At 44.0% G+C, this 15297-nt stretch overlaps 1 protein-coding gene across 1 annotated transcript in view; it reads left to right on the forward strand.

Annotated features, from left to right (window-relative positions):
* Positions 1-15093, forward strand: part of LOC122945409 (carboxypeptidase O-like) — a 236667-nt gene extending 221574 nt beyond the window's left edge. Inside the window, exons 10-11 of the mRNA XM_044304480.1 lie at positions 5354-5438; positions 14671-15093. Of these exons, the coding sequence (XP_044160415.1) occupies positions 5354-5438; positions 14671-14960 (375 nt within the window). The 3' untranslated portion in view covers positions 14961-15093. The remainder of the gene's footprint in view (positions 1-5353; positions 5439-14670) is intronic.
* Positions 15094-15297: the final 204 nt, after the last annotated feature.

Genomic DNA, 15297 nt, shown 5'->3' on the forward strand with positions numbered 1-15297 from the left:
TGACAATGGACTGTTCCAGTTTTGGCTGACGTGAAGCCTGATTCTCTGCTATGTCATTGGATATCCTCTGTCTGGGTGCCGGGGCCTAAATATATGACAATGGACTGTTCCAGTTTTGGCTGACATGAAGCCTGAATCTCTGCTATGGGACCTCTCTCCTCTGTCTGGGTGCCGGGGCCTAAATATATGACAATGGACTGTTCCAGTGTTGGGTGACGTGAAGCCTGATTCTCTGCTATGACATGAAGACTGATTCTCTGCTGACATGAAGCCTGAATCTCTGTTATGGGACCTCTCTCCTCTGTCTGGGTGCCTGGGCCTAAATATCTTACAATGGACTGTTCCAGTTTTGGGTGACATGAAGCATGATTCTCTGCTATGACATGAAGCCTGAATCTCTGTTATGGAACCTCTCTCCTCTGTCTGGGTGCCGGGGCCTAAATATATGACAGTGGCCTGTTCCAGTGGTGGGAGACATGAAGCCAGATTTTCTGCTATGGGACCTCTCTCCAATTGATATTGGTTAATTTTAATTTTTTTTATTTTTATTCCTATATTTACCTTTATTTCCCTATCCGCATTTGTTTGCAGGGGATTTAACTACATTTTGCTGCCTTTTGCAGCCCTCTAGCCCTTTCCCGGGCTGTTTTACAGCCGTTTTAGTGCCGAAACGTTCGGGTCCCCATTGACTTCAATGGGGTTCGGGTTCGGGACAAAGTTGGGCTCGGTTAGGAACCCGAACATTTCCGGGAAGTTCGGCCGAACTTCTCGAACCCGAACATCCAGGTGTTCGCTCAACTCTAGTCACCAGTACTTAGGACATGGCTTAATAAACTGATCTTAGGCTATTTTAAATGTGGAGGCTTTAGCGCCTGTAAATATATGAGGTGTGGCAAAAAGTTTAAAAGCAATGTCACTAGGGTGGCCACTGGCTTCACCCAAGAAAGCTGGACCTCACCGGCCACATCCCAAGCCACACGTACATAGATGAAGCCATGCCCCATAGCGATGAAGCTATGCCCCCCATTGCCGCCCACAAAAAAAAAATACGAGGAGAGGAGAGGGAAGAAGGGAGGTGAGCTGGGGGCAGCCGGGGTGCTTCTGTCCCCCTCAGTCAGCCACAGGGAGCTGATGATGAGAGAAGCCTCAGTCAGTTGCTGCAGCTGACGCTCACACAGCGCAATGCTGCTGTCTGAGCGTTAGCTAATGAGAGGGGGGACATCCCTGTGTGCGTCCAGGCTCTGCGCCAGATGGCGGACAGGGAACCTAAAAATCGGACTGTCCAGCATGGAACCGGATGTCTGACCACCCTAAATATCACTAACAGATAGTATGGGATCAGAGATATGATCAATTGCAAATCTAAGGCGGTCATTCATAAGGTGACATGCATTTATGGAAAGGAATACATTGGCAAAACAAGAGATTTGAGACAGAGGTTTGGGGAACATATTGGAGATGTAATTTATCAAGAGGGTAGGATGAATTGTCTTAGCTTTATGGCGATTGAACTCATCAAACAGACAGGGAGAAGGGGAAACAATATGAAGCGAAATGGATCTTCTATCTGAAAACTGTATATCCAAGTGGTCTAAATGAACAACAAAACTGTAGTTGCTTTATATAGCCACTCTGTTCATCTAGATTTAATGAAGGGGTCATCTTAGGAATAATTGGAGTTTGCTTGATATCATGTAGCCCAAGTTTAAACCATCTACTGTATTATTATTGGGGACTTAGCATGTTTATTGCCTCCCCCCTCTCATCTTTGACTTCACCATATGTTACACTGATGCACATACCTGGTATTTTGTATACTTTGAATATGAATATTTGGTGCTGGATCCTGGCTTAAATCTGTATAAGAGCTATTAGCGCTTCCTGTTAAATACAGTTGCAAGAAAAAGTATGTGAACCCTTTGGAATGATATGGATTTCTGCACAAATTGGTCATAAAATGTGATCTGATCTTCATCTAAGTCACAACAATAGACAACCAGTCTGCTTAAACTAATAACACACAAATAATTACATGTTACCATGTTTTTATTGAACACACCATGTAAACATTCACAGTGCAAGTGGAAAAATTATCTGAACCCGTGGATTTAATAACTGGTTGAACCTTCTTTTGGCAGCAATAACTTCAACCAAACGTTTCCTGTAGTTGCAGATCAGACGAGCACAACGATCAGGAGTAATCGTTGACCATTCCTCTTTACAGAACTGTTTCAGTTCAGCAATATTCTTAGGATGTCTGGTGTGAATCGCTTTCTTGAGGTCATGCCACAGCATCTCAATCGGGTGTAGGTCAGGACTCTGACTGGGCTACTCCAGAAGGCATATTTTTTTTCTGTTTAAGCCATTCTGTTGTTCTATTTACTTCTATGCTTTGAGTCGTTGTCCTGTTGCAACACCCATCTTCTGTTGAGCTTCAGCTGGTGGACAGATGGCCTTAAGTTCTCCTGCAAAATGTCTTGATAAACTTGGGAATTTATTTTTCCTTCGATGATAGCAATCTGTCCAGGCCCTGACGCAGCAAAGCATCCCCAAAACCATGATGCCCCCACCACCATACTTCACAGTTGGGATGCGGTTTTGATGTTGGTGTGCTGTGCCTCTTTTTCTCCACACATAGGGCCAGATTTATCACGACTCTGACAGCTCACTCCACTTTCACATGTGGCTAAAGTCAGTTTTAGCCAAGTCAGATTTATGATCGCCCCTTTAAGACTGTAATAAATGTGGTTTGACGGTAGCAGTTTATCCGTCAGTAAGCAGCTTTACAAAAGTCGCACATCTTTATGAAAAAGTCGCACGTTTTATGAAAAAGTCTCATAAGATAAGCATGGTCCTCACTGGAGTGAAGTTGCGACTTTTTTGCGACTTTTTAAAAAAGTCCCAATAGTAAATCTGTCTAGAGATTCATTTACATAAGAAAACACGCCCACTTTCAGAAAACTGGCGAGCATAGTGCAGAGCAGAAAAAAGTCGCAAATTTGTGCGCAGTTTTAGCCTTTGGGACTTTTTTGAGACTTTTTCACTCCATTATTCTGACCTGAGCTAATGATAAATCTGGCCCAAAGTGTTGTGGGTTTCTTCCAAACAACTCAACTTTGGATTCATCTGCCCACAGAATATTTTGCAAGTACTGCTGTGGAACATTCAGGTGCTCTTGTGCAAACTGTAAACGTGCAGCAATGTTGTTGTTTTTTGGACAGCAGTGGCTTCCTCTGTGGTATCCTGCCTTGAAATCCATTCGTGTTTAGTGTTTTACGTATCGTAGATTTGCTAACAGGGATGTTAGCATATGCCAGAGACTTTTGTAAGACTTTAGCTGACACTCTAGGATTGTTCTTCACCTCATTGAGCAGTCTGCGCTGTGCTCTTGCAGTCATCTTTACAGGACGGCCACTCCTAGGGAGAGCAGCAGAACTTTCTCCATTTATAGACTATTTTTCGTACCGTGGACTGATGAACAGCAAGGCTTTTGGAGATACTTTTATAACCGTTTCCAGCTTTATGCAAGTCAACAATTCTTAATCGTAGGTCTTCTGAGAGCTCTTTTGTGTGAGGCATCATTCAAATCAGGCAATGCTTCTTGTGAAAAGCAAACCCAGAACTGGTATGTGTTTTTTTTATAGGGCAGGGCAGCTGTAACCAACACCTCCAATCTCATCTCATTGATTGGACTCCAGTTGGCTGACACCTCATTCCAATTAGCTCTTGGAGATTTCATTAGTCTAGGGGTTCACATACTTTTTCCACCTACACTGTGAATGTTTACATGGTGTGTTCAATAAAAACATGGTAACATTTAATTTTTTGCGTGTTATTATTTTAAGCAGACTGTGATTGTCTATTGTTGTGACTTAGATGACGATCAGATGACATTTTATGACCAATTTGTGCAGAAATCTTTATCATTCCAAAGGGTTCACATACTTTTTCTTGCAACTGTAGCTATCCTTAATCAGTGATAGGAAGTGAGCGCCGATGCCCAGCATCATCTGGTCGCTTAGCGACCTATTACATACTTAACGTCTGCTTCCTGTTCTGTTTGGAGCGCGCGTCCTCACCATGTGTTCCATTTGGTATCACCACGCATTTAGAACAGGTGGAGAGAAGTTAGGGTGCATATACCGAGAGGATTTAAAAGGGGTGATGGGGGCGATGTATGGAGCTCCCCTCCCTTGATACTAACCTTGGCGGTGAGATATGGGTTAGGTGGGGACACTTCCCCTTACCCAGGCACGGACCACTGTTCTTCTGGTGCCTTATTAATTTTTTGCAGGGAGTTTTTTTTTTTTTAGGGCTTTATACCTCAGGTCCCCCACCCTCCCTGCCTCCATTATTAACCAGTGTTTGTTGTGTTATAGGACAAACCGTGGAGTTTTTTTTATGGTTTATCAGGCACTGTCCTAGTCTATCCGGGGATATACACTTTGCCCCTATTTGAGTTTTTTTCTCCACTTAATAAGTCCCCTGAGGATTCTCTTTTATGGGATGAAACATGGCATGTAGGGAGCCAAGTAGGAATTAAGCAAGGGACATCTCTAAGGAATAGGCCCCAATCAGGGACAGGTTCCTGACGGGGTCGCTCCTATCGTGGCGGGTCCTCTGTGTGCGCTAGGCAGGGACAACTAGCCCCCAACCCTCTTCCAGATAGGGACACAAGTTTAGGGATAGCTAGTGTATAATCTCCACATTGCCAGCAATATTACAGGCTCCTGCTAATTCTTACTGACCGTCGCCAAAGAAAAACTGCCACCTTGGGTCGGGTAAGACCTTTCCAATTACCTTTTTGGAGGTTCAGGTGAAACCTATACAGTATATATATTTTTTATGTTTTTCTCACTACATTATTTGAGCACATTTTGTTATTTTCTTAATTTTTTTATTCGCACTTAGTAAAAGTTATGTTTTATGAGATTATGTCCATGTCTCTTTGAGGCTTTGTTGTATTAAATAGTGGGAGAGAATCTAAACCTATACATATTCACCTTGTTTATGGGTTAATGTTGGTTGGTTTACAAATAAAAGAAGCAAACAGCTGTCAAATTATTGTTTGCTTGTTTGTGGTGGTCATGTCTCCAAGTTGCAATCATCAGGAATAATCATTTACATGAATGTTTATTTGCCAAATATAAGAGGACAAAGAAAGAAAATATAACTTTTCTGTGAATTTTAATTTTTATAGAAATTGTAAATTGTGTCCACTGGTGGTCTTTAGTGGCAATAATTAAATGGCAAGTGGGAAATTTTATCAGTCATGTATATTGATCAACATGGGATCTTTTGGGCCATAGAAGTCTACATTTAAATTAGCATATTTTAATTTCTTGTTAACCAGGAAACTGCTGCCAATAAAGCTATTGAAAAAATGAAAAAAGAACATAATAATGAATACACAGTAGGCTCTGCATCTTTGATATTATGTAAGTACTGTACAATTCTGAAATAACACTTACAACTAGCATTTTTAAACTTTTTAGGCATATTTTGGAGCATTATTGTTGCATTTTGATGACCTTTATCATTAGCATGTTTCATGTGGCCACTGTAGACACTACCATCAGGAAGGGGTAGTATTTTAAACTCAATATACATAATATGCCATTAAAAATTAAATACAAAAACTGTCCTTTGGTAGCAGGCAATGTGAATTATGAAACCTCCTAAGCAGAAAGGTAATTGATTGTCAGATTTCTGCTGCTGTGAAGGGAAGATTTTATCTGCAAGGTAATCCTCATTATAATAGTAGGATAGTAGGTGTATTATTAAGACAACTATGACAGTTCTATTACTATCCTGAAATACCTATATAAAGATGCCCACAGAAGAGCATTACATTGATTAGTGTAATGTGTGATGCTCTAATTCAGTCACACATCGGTCCCACTCTCTTTGGTCACACTGATGGTCTCATCGAGGGAGTTGATTAAGACTCTCTATTGTGCTAAAAGTCTATTAAAATGTTATTAAATCACATCAACACACTTTCCATTTATTTCAAGAATTAAAAAACGGCTATAAAATATTGTGTGAAGGAAGCCTAAAAGGGACAGCTATTGTGTTAGTAAGTAACATGCCCCATTCATGATTGCTTCCTTTGTAGCTTTCCTGCTGTGTCCAATAATTATATTTTGCCTATTAGTGACTAACCCTGTTTAAAACCAGATGCACATTGTGAATATTAAAGAGATTATTCCATGAAGTATATTTCTTATAGTTATATCTAGTCCATATTTATATATATGTATTGTATTTACACTAATTTCCAAAATGCTTATATCTTTATCAGGAATAATGTTAGTATAGCGCCACTTGCTGTTTTTGTGTTCCTGTGCACAGGGCCGGCCTTTGGGGTGTGCGGGCTGTGCGGCCGCACAGGGCGCCATAGCAACAGGGGCGCCGGGCGGCCGACAGCCCGCAATGTAATATGGGCAGGCGAGGCGGCACTTATGTTTTCCCACGGGGCGGGCGGGCCCCCGCCCCCTCCATCTCCCCCTCCCCTGTATTCAGCAGGGGGCGCACGTTGCGGTTTAAAAAAAAAAAACTTCGGGCGGCGGGCGGCGCCCCTCATTCTGCGCCGCCTGAGTGGCTGAGGCTGAGCGCCTGCCTGCGCCTGCTGTGTGCTGTTAGTGTAGCGTGGCCGAGCTCTGTTCGATCCGCGGTACAGGAGCTTTTGTTTCCTGTACCCGGACGGACTGACAGGAAGTGCTCACTTAGTGTGCACTTCCTGTCAGTCCGGCCGGGTACAGGAAACAAATGCTCCTGTACCGCGGATCGAACAGAGCTTGGCCACGCTACACTAGAGGTGGAAAAGAGAGTGGGAGGAAATAATGAGAGTGATGGGGGGGGGAGGAAATAATGAGAGTGATGGGGGGGGGAGAAATAATGAGAGTGATGGGGGGGAGAAATAATGAGAGTGATGGGGGGGAGAAATAATGAGAGTGATGGGGGGGGGGAGAAATAATGAGAGTGATGGGGGGGAGAAATAATGAGAGTGATGGGGGGGGAGAAATAATGAGAGTGATGGGGGGGAGAAATAATGAGAGTGATGGGGGGGAGAAATAATGAGAGTGATGGGGGGGGAGAAATAATGAGAGTGATGGGGGGGAGAAATAATGAGAGTGATGGGGGGGGAGAAATAATGAGAGTGATGGGGGGGAGAAATAATGAGAGTGATGGGGGGGAGAAATAATGAGAGTGATGGGGGGGGAGAAATAATGAGAGTGATGGGGGGGGAGAAATAATGAGAGTGATGGGGGGGGAGAAATAATGAGAGTGATGGGGGGGAATAATGAGAGTGATGGGGGGGGGAATAATGAGAGTGAGGGGGGGGGGGAGAATAATGAGAGTGAGGGGGGGAGAATAATGAGAGTGATGGGGGGGGAGAATAATGAGAGTGATGGGGGGGGAGAATAATGAGAGTGATGGGGGGGAGAATAATGAGAGTGATGGGGGGGGGATAATGAGAGTGATGGGGGGGGGGAATAATGAGAGTGAGGGGGGAGAATAATGAGAGTGATGGGGGGGGAATAATGAGAGTGATGGGGGGGGGATAATGAGAGTGATGGGGGGGAGAATAATGAGAGTGATGGGGGGGAGAATAATGAGAGTGATGGGGGGGGAGAATAATGAGAGTGATGGGGGGGAGAATAATGAGAGTGATGGGGGGGAGAATAATGAGAGTGATGGGGGGGAGAATAATGAGAGTGATGGGGGGGAGAATAATGAGAGTGATGGGGGGGAGAATAATGAGAGTGATGGGGGGGGAAATAATGAGAGTGATGGCGGGGGGGGAAATAATGAGAGTGATGGCGGGGGAGGAAATAATGAGAGTGATGGGGGGGGGAGAATAATGAGAGTGATGGGGGGGAGAATAATGAGAGTGATGGGGGGGGAGGAAATGAGAGTGATGGGGGGGGGGAGAAATAATGAGAGTGATGGGGGGGGAGAAATAATGAGAGTGATGGGGGGGAGAAATAATGAGAGTGATGGGGGGGAGAAATAATGAGAGTGATGGGGGGGGAGAAATAATGAGAGTGATGGGGGGGGAGAAATAATGAGAGTGATGGGGGGGGAGAAATAATGAGAGTGATGGGGGGGAGAAATAATGAGAGTGATGGGGGGGGAGAAATAATGAGAGTGATGGGGGGGGGAGAAATAATGAGAGTGATGGGGGGGAGAAATAATGAGAGTGATGGGGGGGAGAAATAATGAGAGTGATGGGGGGGAATAATGAGAGTGATGGGGGGGGAATAATGAGAGTGAGGGGGGGGGAGAATAATGAGAGTGAGGGGGGGGAGAATAATGAGAGTGATGGGGGGGAGAATAATGAGAGTGATGGGGGGGGGAGAATAATGAGAGTGATGGGGGGGAGAATAATGAGAGTGATGGGGGGGGATAATGAGAGTGATGGGGGGGAGAATAATGAGAGTGATGGGGGGGAGAATAATGAGAGTGATGGGGGGGAAAATAATGAGTGATGGGGGGAGAATAATGAGAGTGATGGGGGGGGAGAATAATGAGTGATGGCGGGGGGGGGGGGAAATAATGAGAGTGATTGGGGGGGGGGGGATAATGAGAGTGACAATGGAGTCCCCAGAGCCAGACTGCAGCCAGAGTCCAGATCATCTTATTGTCTGCTGTGAAATTTCCCTAACCTGTCGTTGTGCGCCTGCGCGATGCTGCACACCTCCTCACGTCATGTCCGGTGCGACCGGAAGTGACGAGGGTAGGGAAATCTCACGAACTAGGGAAGTATAACATTACACCGGCCTTTGGGGTGTGAGGGCTGGTAACTACTTGGTTGGATAGTCAGCCAGCCTATGCCATGATGCCAGCAACAAGCATTTTATTTTTATTTTTTGGGGGGGGGGGGGCGCCACAAGGTTAGCTCGCACAGGGCGCCTGAACACCTAAGGCCGGCCCTGCCTGTGCACCTTTCTATGTTAGGAAATGTGCTGAGATAGAAACACACATGCTCAATCTTACCTCTCTCTCTCTCTCTCTCTCTCTCTCCTCCTTTGGGTGTATAATAGAATCTTGGTGTGCTTCTGGAGCTGCAACACTAAGGAAGCAATAACAGAGTGAGTGTTATGGTAGGGAGCAGTGAAGCCCTGAACACCACCTGCACCACTGTCCATACCTACTTGCATCATTCTCCCTAGACTGTGACCCACAACTGGATGGCAATTCCGTCTGTGCTGTAGCCTATAAGGAAAAACAACCGAGTAGAAAATAATAAACATAGTGACAGACAGGCACTAGATAAACCAAAATATAGACAGCAAAGCAGAGGACAATAAGCAAACAGACCAGTTCAAAACCAGGAGGATCAAACAATCTCAACACAGAATTCCAAAAGCAGAAACAATGATAAACCAGGTAAAACACTAGAGGTTGTGTCAGGGTACAAATCACAAGGAAAAGCAAGGTCAAGTCCAGGCATGGGTTAGGAATACCAAAATCAGAACAATGCAGAGTAAATAACAAGCCAAGATTAATACCAGGAGAATGAATCAAAGGCTAAATCAGAATCCACAGGCGTGCTCAGTAAACAAGCAAGGTCAGAGTCAGGGATCAGGGATCACCAAATGTCAGAGTAGCTAATGAGGTCCAGAACAAACTAATCACAGGCAACTACTGAAGGCAGGATCCTCTTTAAATATACCGCCTACCTGCATGTAGAATGCCGGCGCAGAATCCAGCTGGTCCTGCAACCCATGCGACCTAGAGTTGATATCAGAAAGCCTGGGTCACCGGTGGTGGATACAAATGGCCCATGAACTGAGTGACCCCACCATGACACCAGGCCCCTCGTAATAGACTGCAGACGAAGATGTCACCACCCAGTGACCAGCCCCGTTGTGGAAGATGGACTGGTTAGTATATTAAAGTGAGACAGCTTTACCATAATTCCTCATGCTCAGTATCTCCAGTGAAAACTAGACAAGCAGCTGTCTCATCACAATAGAATCCCTTACACACCCGAAGGAGCAGGGGCAAGTTACTAAGGTGGACACAGAAAAGTTGTTCAATAGAAACAGTAGCTAGCTGTCACGGATGTTGTAGGGGAGAACATCAAAAGACAACAAGGAGGAAGGGAAAAGACACTAGGCCTCACCGCTAGGGAAGGAAATGGGTCACCACCTATAAAACCCTGCTACTGACCCTAACTCCTATCCGTATGGGCACCTCTCGATGGTAGAGATGCCCATACACAGGAACCTAGAAAACCCTGGTGGCCCTCGGATACCCTAGACTTAATGACAGTGTAGAGACAACCCAACCCTTCCCTGGTGAAACCAGCGTCTCACTGAGGCCTAGTAAACAACAGAGGGGGGGAGGAATACAAAACACAACAAGTGGAACACTTAACTTCTAAGGATGATGGATGATCAGGACTTCAACTAGAACCACACTCCAGCTCTTCCAACACCAAATGAAGCTATCCAGAGCAAGGAGTGATGGGTGAAGTCAAACTAAATAGGGGGAGGTAAAGGTCACATGATTCACACCTGAACAGGAGGTGTGAACATACAAGCAACACAGACAAAGTGAAACCAAAAGAGGCTGTCAGATCACTAATGAGCAGATAAACTTTCAGACCTTCTCAAACCTGTCACCGGTGTGACAGTACCCCCCCTTCTACGGGTGACCTCCGGGCACCCAGGACCGACCTTATCAGGATGAGCTCTGTGGAATGTTCTCACCAGACGACTAGCATTAACATCGGTCGCTGGTAACCACATCCTCTCCTTTTGCCAAACTCTCTGTAATATATTCTCGCATGGCCTTTCTTTCGGGTTTCGAAAGATTATACAACCGAAACTTAGGCAATTTAGCTCCGGGAATAAAATTGACGGGACAGTCATACTCCCGGTGCGGAGGCAACTCCTGATTACCACTCTCAGAAAACACATAAGAAAATTCAGAAATGAACGAGGGTACAGCTTTAGTGGTAACCATAGAGAACGATGCATTAAGACAGTTGTCTATGCAAAAATCACTCGAATCGAGAATCTGTCTCACTTGCCAATCGATGTTAGGGTTATGTTTGCTTAACCATGGTAAGCCCAACACCAATGGAGCAGGCAGACCCTCCAACACATAACAGGAGATAGATTCCTGATGCAAATCACCCACTCTTAAATGAATGTCATTCACTACCTGCGACAGGCATTTTTGGGCGAGAGGTGCTGAGTCAATTGCAAAGACAGAAATCCTATTCTCTAATGCATTAGTAGTCAACCTGTGAATGCGTACAAACTGTCCGTCAATCAAGTTAACTCCTGACCCACTGTCGATAAATGCTTTGATTTTCACAGTTTTGTACTCTAGCGCCACCTCGGCTGACAGGAGAAAACGGGTACTACCAGTAAAAGACAAAAGTAGGTTTTCTTGCTGCCCACCCACACTACCAATAGTAATTTCTGGATTCAACTTTTTTTTTCCTTTTGTTTACACCTTGATGCTGCAAGTACGGACAAATATTCACAAAATGTCCCTTCTTGCCACAACAAAAGTAGACTCCTTTCACATGACCCAAGCTTTTGCCAGTAGTTCCAGGAGTAGCTCCTCCTAACTGCATAGGCTCATCACAAGGCACGACCACCCGTGTCTCTCCACCATAAGTGTCAAAGGAAGCAGTACCCTTATTGGATAGTACGTTCTGAAAGTGAGAACCCCTAGATCTCTCCCTCAGGCATCTATCAAGACGTACAGCAAGGGACATTCCAATGTCTCGGGATTTTCATGAAAATCCAATGCGTCCTGCAGTCTCTCAGAGAGACCCTGCCAGAATTGGCTACGGAGAACAAAATCGCTCCACTCTGTATCCATAGCCCATCTCCTAAATTCAGAGCAAAAGGTCTCTGCAGAATGTTCTCCCTGCCGCAAACCCTGTAACTTGGCCTCGGCCTGAGAGATCTGATCCGGGTCATCATAGACAAAACCCAAGGCTCTAAAGAATTCATCTACCGACCGGAGGGAGAGAAAAAGCCCAAGATTGTAGTCCTCTTTAAGCAATGAAATAATCATACCCACGTGTTGACACTCACCAGAAGAGTATGGACGAAGCCTAAAGTACAATTTACATGACTCCCTGACCCGGATGACATTGTCACTACCCCCGGAAAACCTGTCCGGGAGAGCTACCTTTGATTCAGGGGAGGCCTGTAACCCACCACCGGAACCAGCAACCTGTGGGCTCTGAATCTGCAAAACCATCGCACGGAGGTCTGCTACCTCCAAAGTCAGATTCTGCAGCTGTTCAACCAGTGCGGTCATAGCATCCATAGCTGCACAGATCAGAACAAAAAAAATGGCGGTATTGGCTCTGGATAATGTCACGGATGTTGTAGGGGAGAACACCAAAAGACAACAAGACGGAAGGGAAAAAAGACACTAGGCCTCACCGCTAGGGAAGGGTCACCACCTATAAAATCCTGCTCCTGGCCCTAACTCCTATCCGTATGGGCACCTCTTGATGGTAGAGATGCCCATACACAGGAACCTAGAAAACCCTGGTGGCCCTCGGATTCCCTAGACCTAATAACAGGGCAGAGACAACCCGCTCCTTGCCTGGTGAAGGAACCAGCGTCTCACTGAGGCCTAGTAAAAAACAGTGGGGGGAGGAGGACTACAAAACACAACAAGTGGAACACTTAACTTCTAAGGATGATGGATGATGGATGATCAGGACTTCAACTAGAACCACACTCCAGCTCTTCCAACACCAAATGAAGCTGTCCAGAGCAAGGAGTGATGGGTGAAGTCAAACTAAATAGGGGGAGGTAAAGGTCACATGATCCACACCTGAACAGGAGGTGTGGACATACAAGCAACACAGACAAAGTGAAAACAAAAGAGGCTGTCAGATCACTAATGAGCAGATAATCTTTCAGACCTTCTCAAACCTGTCACCGGTGTGACACTAGCACTATTCTAATGTTATTTCAGCAATGTCTCTGGATAAAGCAGTTTTGAAATATATGTATATACAAAAATTGTTTATCATTATGGGGTGTATTTATCTATAAGCAATATTCTTTGTGGAACAACCTCTTTAAGCCAAAACAGATTAGGGCATTGTAAGTCCCTTGTGGAAGAGAAACATATAGAGAAATATATAACGTATATCTACATTTTATGTGCATTCAGTGGGCATATTTTGTTGTATCATGATTGGTTTAAGTTAAGGTGCAGATCCTGCACTGCATGAGAGGAAGAGAGATTACTGTAAGGTCACCTACATGGACAGGACAAGATTTTTTGACACCAATCGATTAAAACTGTGTCCCCTCTACATATCCCAGCGTCTTAGCTATCAAATATTGCAGCTTACACACAACACCTTCAGTTAAACAAAAGTGAATATTGTGAAAGTCCCTGCAAACACGTAGACTATTTTCATATGGGTGTAACCTGGTACATTTCTAGGCCCATACTGCAGCTGAGTGTCCCAGTCCGACTACAGGTCCTAAAAAGAAAGCATCATAGATCCCTATAATACTGTTAGTTTGGGTTATAGGACCCATGGATTGGGCCAAGCCATTCAGCCATAATATAGGCACAGTAATGAACCCTCATTCCTCTAATATGAAACTATCCTTATCATGCATACACCCCAAACACTCTTATAAATGTATACAAGATGATTAAAAGTCTTAGGGCACTCTTTTATTTCAGAGACAAAAGGAAAAAGGTATCTACACAAAAAGTTGAAACTACAATCAGGAATGTTCCTGTGATGCACAGCTTTTTGATATGTTCAATGTGTTCTTTGATATGCTACATAACTCACTTCCCATTGGAAATATTTGCCCTTGATCCAATATGCCGGCTTTCAAGATGGCCGCCATTTCCCCGACATAGCCTAAAAAATAGGTCCCCTCTCCTATTACTTGCTAGAGTATTCAGTTATAAAATTTTCCCTTTCGTTTCCGAAATAAAAGAGTATCCTGCGACTTTTCACTCTGTCAGATAGATAGGTAGGTACATAGATAGCGCACAGGCAAAAATGGCACCCTCTAGATATGCTGGTAGAGACATACCCCAAAAGACTTGGAGCTGAAATTGCAGTAAATAGTGGTACTACAAAGTATTGACTCAAGGGTGCTGAAAACAAATGCACGCCACAATTTCCAGGGTTTTATTCCAATTTTTGAAAACCATGTTTCATTTTCTTTTCACTTCACACATACTTGCTACTTTGTGTTGGTCTATCACATAAAATACAATAAAATACATTTAGGTTTGCTGCCATAATGTGAAGAAATGTGTAAAAGTTCAAGGGGTATGAATACTTTTTCAAGTCACTGTATACCGTATACTCCTTCGGGAACTGCAGCTAAAATAATAAATAACACTGCATATTGTCCACCATATATTCTAATAGTAACCATTCCTACAATTCTAGGCAAAGTCGCTTTACAAAAATACCATCTGGATGTAAAAGAGTTATTAACTGATCAAATAATTTCAGTTATCAAGGTTATTTTCAGTGCTGCACATACAGGATGGACAGCAACACACATGAATAGAGATATTACAGGCCAAGTGTCTGATGGATAAAATAGCATATGATCAATAAGTCAATGGTATAACTTTTGATGCATTTTGTCTTCTAAATGTCCCATCTTTATTTCTTTCATTCAGATTCTACTTCAGGAACTTCAGGAGACTGGGCAGCTGACAACAATGTTACATTTTCATATACTTATGAACTAAGAGATGATGGTGAATTTGGATTTGAATTACCACCTGATCAGATTCAACCTACTTGTGAAGAAACATTCACTTCTATGTTAGCCTTGTTTGAATACTTAGATGAAAATTATCTAGAGCCACTTGACGATCTTGACGGCAGTGCAGTTGCTATTGGTTCACTGTGGTTGAATACACTTGTTTCAATTTCTGTCTGTGTATTCTATGCTCTCACTTGGTAATTTATACATGTTTTCTCTTGCTTATTATCCTTTTTATGTTATTTGACTGGCTATGTTAAATACAAAATAGCACATATACAATGTTGCTTTATAATAATTCTGACAGTAACAATGTAAGGCCTCATGGACATGACCGTGGTGTGTTTTGCGGAATAGGCATTTAATATAAAAGCCTATTCTTGTCCGCAAAGCGTGGACAAGAATAGGACATGTTATATTTTTTTGCGGGGCCACGGAACGGAGCAACGGATGCGGACAGCACACGGAGTGCTGTCCGCATCTTTTGCGGCCCGATTGACGTGAATAAGTCCGCATCAGATGCGGACCAAAACAACGG

The sequence above is a fragment of the Bufo gargarizans genome, chromosome 8 (genome assembly GCF_014858855.1).
Source record: "Bufo gargarizans isolate SCDJY-AF-19 chromosome 8, ASM1485885v1, whole genome shotgun sequence".
Taxonomy (NCBI): Eukaryota; Metazoa; Chordata; class Amphibia; order Anura; family Bufonidae; genus Bufo; species Bufo gargarizans.